This window comes from Cyclopterus lumpus, chromosome 15, assembly GCF_009769545.1.
Source record: "Cyclopterus lumpus isolate fCycLum1 chromosome 15, fCycLum1.pri, whole genome shotgun sequence".
Classification (NCBI taxonomy): domain Eukaryota; kingdom Metazoa; phylum Chordata; class Actinopteri; order Perciformes; family Cyclopteridae; genus Cyclopterus; species Cyclopterus lumpus.
Genome location: NC_046980.1, coordinates 17,291,996 through 17,299,801, shown reverse-complemented (window position 1 = coordinate 17,299,801; position 7,806 = coordinate 17,291,996). Strand labels below are relative to the sequence as shown.

The 7,806-nt window shown below is 43.4% G+C and overlaps 1 protein-coding gene across 2 annotated transcripts; it reads right to left on the bottom strand.

Moving 5' to 3' along the window:
- Window positions 1-4,160: 4,160 nt before the first annotated feature.
- Window positions 4,161-7,048, bottom strand: ntpcr (nucleoside-triphosphatase, cancer-related). 2 transcript variants are annotated; one of them, XM_034551758.1, is made up of 5 exons: window positions 6,974-7,048; window positions 6,317-6,479; window positions 6,121-6,220; window positions 5,366-5,575; window positions 4,161-4,850 (listed from the first exon to the last, which is right to left on the bottom strand). In XM_034551758.1, the coding sequence occupies exons 1-5, from the start codon at window positions 7,005-7,007 to the stop codon at window positions 4,773-4,775; spliced, it is 585 nt and encodes a 194-aa protein (XP_034407649.1). In that variant the 5' UTR covers window positions 7,008-7,048; the 3' UTR covers window positions 4,161-4,772. The 2 variants fall into 2 exon arrangements, with proteins under 2 accessions (XP_034407649.1, XP_034407648.1); XM_034551757.1 differs by having other exon boundaries at window positions 5,366-5,602; window positions 6,974-7,046.
- Between the last annotated feature and the right edge of the window lie 758 nt (window positions 7,049-7,806).

Genomic DNA, 7,806 nt, shown 5'->3' with positions numbered 1-7,806 from the left:
CTACATGATGAGTCATATGCATAAAGAGTTTGCAGAATACATTTCTACATTAATAAGTTTAGCATTACAAAATAGTCAGCGATTTCCTTCGAGACGTCTGAAGGACAGATTAGCTAGAAATGGCTCACTTGGTACAAATTAAAAAATATATTTTTGGATGATTTGGAAAACATGAAGAACTAGAAAAAGGCTTTGAAGAACATTTTAAATTAAGGGGCAAACACTAAATAAGTTAGAATGTCTTAAATTGTGAGTTGTTTACTTGAGCCATGTGGTTTGGGGAATTGCGGTTGAAGTTAAAAGCACAAAGTTGAAATGTATTTTGAAGAAGTGAGAGCCAAAAGCAGTCAAAACCAGTGGCGGTGTATGGCACTTAAAGATGTGAATGTCGAGTTTCCGTTTACACGTGAACACTGAGCGTAGACGAACTGTCGGTCGAGGTGAAAGATAAAAGCAGTTGAGATGTCGCTTCAAGAGTGACGCTTTTGAACGTTTGTTTGAACTTTAAAAGGTGATCGCAGAGTGAAGCATGTTGGTAGCCGAAGCTTCAGTTGGTATCCACACACACACACACACACAGAGTTTGCGGTGCACATTTGTCAAAAGCACCCTGCAGAGCCATTAATCATGGCGGGTCAGCAATCTGTGAACCATTATCATGACTCTATATGGAGCTGAATGCTGCATGACTCAGCCTCTCACAGAACTGTGAAATGCAGCTGCAGTTTGTCCACTCTCTTCACAGACGTCATTACGCACTAAGTCATGTCCACGTGCCAATGCATTGATCTGTGTGTTATTAGTGTGCGCAATTTAATAATCCACATGGACATTCGGGATAGGATTGTCAAATTCACATAGCTGCTGCATGCACATATGGCACCTATTTCCTTGATACGCATGGACTACAAACATTTGGATTTGTCCTTCCACAAGAGAAGACAAGTGGGTGTTTTTCCTCTCTGTCAAGTTTGGATTGACAGCCTCATCCTTTGCGGCCCCCGAGGGACGGCTCCAGCCGATAGATTGATCCCCATGCCCCCGTTTTTTTTGTGTGTCCAGCTCCGTGCCCTCTGACCTCCATATCAACCGCTGACAGCTCTCGACTGTTCGCCTCGCGGCTGCGGGGGTTTCTGCCCTCCCCTGCAGAGGCCAGCGATGCACTCACTCCAGCACACTACGGAGGCTTCCTTGTCTTAATATGTGGGATCATGTGGGCGGGGGGGGGCAATGGATACGAGCGCCACTAAATACAAGGCCCACGCACTTCTCCACACTTGGGTTGTTGCGTTCCCCCCAGTCTAACCACTAACAACCACCCACGTGATATATCCTCCCGAAAGGGGAAGTGAAGTCCAGGTTTTTGTTATGTAGCTCAGTGAGAAATGACTCACATGGAGTTACCACAGCCACTCAAAGAGAGCTGGAGATCACAAGGAACCATCAAGGTAGTGTAACAGGAGAGGGATGCCCTCAGGCCTCGACCCCTCCCCTGCTGCTGATGGAAAACGGTCCTCTGGAAGAATATGCATGACTCTTTACACACGGCAGATTTCTACAGGGGATATGTTAATCGTTGCTCTTTTGTATCACAGCAGACCCATTCTATCTAAATTTATTGATGTCAGTGTTTTTGGAAAATAATAAATGCTACTCTTTCCTTTTCTTTTGAAAAGCAAAGTTTGTTGAAATCATGAAAAGACTTATTTCCCTTCTTCTGTCTCGTCTTTGGGCTTTGATCTCAGAAGGTAGACTTGCAGAGAGGGGTGTGCTCGTGGCCCAGATGCAGGCTTTCGAAACACAACACTGTCTGCCTCCAGCGGCCCCGGTGAGCACATGAAAGTGATGTAATGGGAAGAGCGGTTTAGGAGTCATCGTCGGTGAGAAGCAGTGTGGAATAGCAGTGAGGAAGTCAGATCAAATGGCTGAATTTCCACAGCCTACGGATCACATTTGACTAACTGCCTGTGTGCCAAGACCAGTGGACCATGGTTATGCCCATTAGCACAACGGGGTGAACTAAAGCTCAATTATAGCTGTCTGGGAATACATTTGAAAATAGCCTGCGGGCCTTGAAAAGACTTGTGGCACAAACTGTGAGAACTGGCACACCCGGCACATGCTGGGAAATTACCTTGATTTAAGGGAGTGTTGCTAGTGTGCAAGCTTTGCACAGAGAAATCCGACATCAAAGGCGCTAAGAAGCTTTCGCACCACACGATCTTCCAATAAATCACACGATCATCTTGGGAAATAATCGGTGAATTTGAAGTCCGGCTTTGGGAAAGCTGGGGCAGATTTTTGTGCATCTCCCACATGGCCTTGGAACAATATGTCAGATTTTCATCCGCTGTGTTTGGCATTTTGGCCGAGGGCTCCTCCGACAATACATCATAATATGCTCAGCTGTCATTGTGCCTCCTGGGCAGGTCCCTCAAAGTGCAATAACTGGAGAGAAATGTCCTCATCTAAGCCTCAGCTCCTCCCCCTCCCACCAGCAAGCTCCCTTTTGTCCTGGTTTGTTGGTAAGCTCCCCACACTTCTGTGTCTTCCATGTGTGGAGGGATAAAGGGTGTCATCTGTCCCACAGATATGGTTTGAATGCATCGCGCGATACGGCTATTAGTTCACTTCATATTCATTCAAGCTATTCCATATGGCTCACGCAGCATCAATACGTTCAGGTCCCCTGACAGCGTGTCTGATTGTTCCAGTTGCACAATAGCTACGCATAAACAAACCTATGGCGGCGTTCAATGTAAATTATATAAGCATGATAACCTACACTGTACCTACACTCTACATAGTACTGAAATACAGATGTTTTTGGAGCACTTCTCTAAGTGTCTTCAGATCCTCTTGATAGATCGGAACTATTTGCTGATGTATCAAATACTGGTGTTGCGATGATATTCAATTAAATTCAGTTTATTTTGTAGAGCCCAGAATCATAAATTACAAATTTGCCTCAGAGGGCTGTACACATACGACATCCCTGTCCTGGGACCTCACATCGAATCAGGAAAAACTCCCCAAAAAGCAGGAGAAAACCCTGATATGGATTACATTTCATCCACATGAAAACACTGTTTGTCAGACATACTCAGAGGAACCTAAGCACCCATTCAACTATTTATCCATTTGTTTCAGCTATTTCAACTGCGGACTCAAGATGGGGATATGTATTCAAACAAATGAACAAACATTCAAATTAGAGAAATGTTTCGGTTTTTCAAATTGGTTGAGCTAATCTTTCCATGGCGACTGCAGAAATATCCCAGGCTCGGAATGAGTGCTCGAAAGCGATATGCCCATAATATCCTGATAAGGTTGCTGGCCACATCATAACACATCACACGCAGCCTTTACTTGGTCAACTTGGCAAAGAGTTTGTCAACATACTGTTACATAACCCCGGTACCCACAACAATGGGACGCTGCATCCCTGCACTGGTCAAAAAAACAACACGCGACAATTTGCGATGTCGACTTTGAGAGCCAATTGTGCGACTTTTCAGCGCCAGTTGATCCAGAGGTACGTCAGCGGTGGCCACAGAACAGATGCTGGCACAGCAGCATGTCTGACACAGATCACTCTTCAGCCGGCCTGACAGGTCAGTAACACAAGCAGTATTTATAAATAAAAATAAAAAAGCCTTCCTTTTATTTTCACTTTCAAATGAACTTAAGATGCTGCAGAGGGTTTCTATTGAAAAGCTTGATACGACTGCCAGACTTTGGAGCTGAACTGTCCACAGACTTTGAATGCCCTCGAGCTACTCAAGTCTCTACAACTCCACCTACTCCTAATGAACCCACATTTATTAAGCCATCTTATTAATGTGGTGCAGCCGTCAGCCGCAGAGAGCTGCCTTCTCTTCAAACTTGACAGCATGTCTGGTTCTGTAGCTGTAAAAAACATTCAGAGGCCTCTTTTGAGCTTTACTACTGGAATAAATCCTTAATAAATGCACTCTGTTTTCACTGATAATATCCCTTACTGTAATCTGAGTGGACATAGACAGACATGCCATTAACTCCCAGGATTGAGCAATAAATCCTAAATAAAAGTGGAGCATATTTATTTGTATGAAAACATTGGTTTCCATATTTCGATTTAAGAATTAAATACCAGAGAAAGATAAAATCTGTTAATTTTTTTTAATGCGAGTGGATGCATAAACAATGAAAGGATTGGACATAGTTGCACCGTTGAATATAGATTGATTTTCAATGAGCACAACCTCAGGATGAGTAGACACACAAGGGGGGCTCACATAGCAAATAACTAAATGAATAAACAGGGGCACTGCCTTGCTTGCACATTTATAAAAATAAAAATGACAAGCACCACTTGCTCTCATGAACAAATTCATATTACAGAAATGGAGAAATGCCTGCCGGAGTGTCTATAACAAGAGCCGTTATTAGCCGCCTTTGACTCTGAGAGCACGAGATATTTACACACTAACTGAACAATTCCCCCGCTGTGTTCTATCTCACAATCAATTATTCAGCATGCAATCCATTTTAAAGGCTGTATGAGAATAACAACAAAAAAAGAAAAGAATTGTGGACATAAATACATGCATGTGACACACTGAAGCAGCTCTGCATGCCCCTCAGCTTAGGTCAAAACACAATTATGAAGCGTGTGTGGATCCACTCAACAGCGTTGCCGTGTGTACTGTATATGCATTGACCCACATAAAACTTAAAAGAAAGAAAATGCAGTAATGTCTTTCAATTTTCAGCCGCTTGAAAGCTCAATACTAGGTGCGGTGTTTGAGACAATTCTCTAGTTCTGCTAGAATGTCTTGTAAAATGCCATTTCTGTTTTCCTTCGACACCTAGATGGAAAAGGAAATAAGCAAAAATCATTAAAAGGCGGAAAGTAGGTAGCCTGCAGATCATGTAAAATGATACGACCTATGCTAAAGATAAAGAACAAAAGAGCTGTGACACATGTGGAGTCCTGGAGAACCTAAGCCTCAAACAATTACAGTGTCCACTACATGTTATAAACACTTAAATCTCTGACCTACTGTTTTAAAAGTGAAATTACAAATCATGTTTGCCAAAAATGTTAACACTGCCACATAACCTTGTTTAACTGAATTTTCCGTGATACATTATGTTGACATCTGAGACCACCCTTTGTTGTTGAATCAATCACGCATGATTTAGAGTTAATCCTGCTATGGGAGAGGGATAATGCACGGCATGCCCCTTCTGCATTATTGGGCAGACCGACCTAAGACCTAGAGGAATACAGTGTAAACAGTGTCCTGTAGCTACTGTGGGACTCAAGAGCTCCCAAATTGACCTAAATATCTTACTTTTTGTTGCTGTTGTTTGTACTTACAGTGAAAACCTTGACATCTCGCCTGCTCCGCACCTCTTCCACGAGACCCAGTGGTTTACCCTTGGGGATGGGGATGGTGCCCAGGATGGTGCAGAAGGAGCTGTCCAAAGTCTGTCTCACTGCCCTGACGAACGACTGGCTGAAGAGCTCCATTTTGCCAATCTCGTCAATGATGAACACCTTCCTGCCGCCCCCGTCTGCCGCCCCTACCTGGGGACGGAGGATGGGCGTGCACAACTGCAACGTTAGGTATTAAGTTATAAATAAAAGAAAACCAATTTGGTGGAGACATTTAGCGACCAGTTTCATGTGGCAAATCTAACATGCGGAAAAATGCTCCATGTGTCCATAATGTCTCATGTATGTGGGACTGATATTATGCCTGAGACGGTGTTTGGATGTTGCACGCAACGGGCGATCAGCGGTGATTACAGAGACACTTCAAAGTGAGATGAAAGTGGAACGTTCTGCCGCCATGGCGCAGACACCTTCCTTCACAGCACATGTGTAGGCGTCACTCCGGGCTCACTTTACATGCCGGATTAATCGCGGCCAGTGACAGCCAGACGGCACCACGGACACTAAAAATGTCACTCTGGAATTTATGCGTTTGCAAGCTTCCAATTATTCCATCAATTCTGATGAAATCAAAGGTTTGATGGGTTGTTAAGTGTGTGTGGGGGAGGAGTGTTAAGCGCACTGTGATCTATTGGGGGGGGGGGGTGGGGTTTAAAAAGCGTGTGCTGCCGTCTTACGTTTCTGAAGAGGGGGAGAGCCAAGTTCTCAAATGAAGGCAAGTCCACCACATACTGCCCAACTGTGTACTGTCTGCCATGAGATGAACCGGTAACGTCTCTGTGAAGTGAAGACAAAATAAGTGGACGGTAACTAATAAACTGCAGTGATAAAAAAAGAGAATGGTCAGTTTGGAGAGGATGACAACCCTGCTACCTGATTCTGGACAGGTGGCCCCTCTCTCCCGTCACCGTGACTACATCAAAGCCGACTCTCCGGCCTCCCTCCCTGACCTCCTCTGTGTAAAACCCTTCAGCTCCCGCGCCCGATGACACTAAAGCCTCACAAGCTTTCTGGACCAGAGTGGTTTTCCCCACACCTGTGTGCCAAACAAGAGACATTGCATCACAAGTGCAATATACATCACAAGTTCCACACTGTGCAATTTAGGATACGTTTAATAAATGCTTCAGTGATTCTTAGCATCCTTATTCCTGGACCAACGCTCCCAGTCTACATAGGAAGATAGATATAGGAGGTAGGTCTACTACATTTACATGATGGTAAAAACAATATGTCTTTGAATAGGAGTTATTGAGTCACACTGACTCAAAAAGCCTGTCAGAATAGTGTTTTAAAAATGTAATTTTGCATATGCACGTCTCTTTAAATAAAAGGAAGAGCATAAATACCTAGTTTGCAGTTTAATGCGATATTATCCTAACACAAATAGCTAAAAGAAGCTAACTTTCATCAGGATCCACTTAAACGTGTACTGGCTGGGAGACTGGGAGAAGACAGCCAACTGACTGCTCTGTATTTACTGCGACTGTAACTCCAGCAGCCCCGGGCCCGCCGGCTGGGACGTGTTACCTGGAGGTCCCGTCAGAAAAACGTGTTTGAACATTTCACTTTCCGCCGGTCGACGCGCCGCTGCAGCTCTTCCGTACACACAGAGTTGACGCATGCGCGCGGCAGACACCGCACCTCAGGACTTGATACGTTTTTTGTTTTCAACGAGAAAATTCAACATCAATTTAAAGTGAGTTGGCAAAGTAAGTTGTAACCTTCAAATGTGTCAGTGAAAAGAGTCGACTTTAAAACAAACAAAAAGACAATTAGCGTATTAGTAGGAATCTGTAAACATACTTCAGATGAGCAATGCCACCGTGTACAAATACTCCAAAAGTAAAAGTAGGCGACTCATTATGTAGAATTGACCTCATCAATGCAAATGTCTGTCATCATTTGGTTTATTATTATTATTTATTGCATAATGCAGTTTAAAATCACAGCTGGTCAAGGAAGAACTAGTCCAATGTGAACTATGTTCCATTATGTGTGTGTTCATATTGTGTAACAATGCTCTTCAATGCTTATTATAGATCATTAAAATCTTAGTACAGTAAAAAAAAAAAGTACAGAAGTTTCTTCAAATGCATGGGGAGTATAATTATATTAAGTAGCATAAAATGTAAGTACTCAGAGTACAAAAACATGTGAGTTCTACGTCATCACACTCCTTGGGTAAATATACTTTAAACTAATAATGAATCACCACCAGTGCAAATGGAGGTTCGGCTGTTCCACTAAAAGCCAAAACTGATACAGAAATCCAAAACACAAATGCAAAACGTGCAACCTCGGTTTTGCTGATCAAATACTACCACGGGAGAAATGCAAGGTAGCAGGTGGTATTTAAAGGA

Excerpts from the sequence above, each read along its gene's own strand:
- ntpcr (XM_034551757.1), bottom strand. The coding sequence starts at position 7,007 with ATGTTCAAACACGTTTTTCTGACGGGACCTCCAG. Across the intron at positions 6,221-6,316 it reads GGCCACCTGTCCAGAATCAG|AGACGTTACCGGTTCATCTC; the intron begins GTAGCAGGGTTG and ends TTCACTTCACAG. Across the intron at positions 5,603-6,120 it reads CTCTCCCCCTCTTCAGAAAC|TTGTGCACGCCCATCCTCCG; the intron begins GTAAGACGGCAG and ends CTAACGTTGCAG.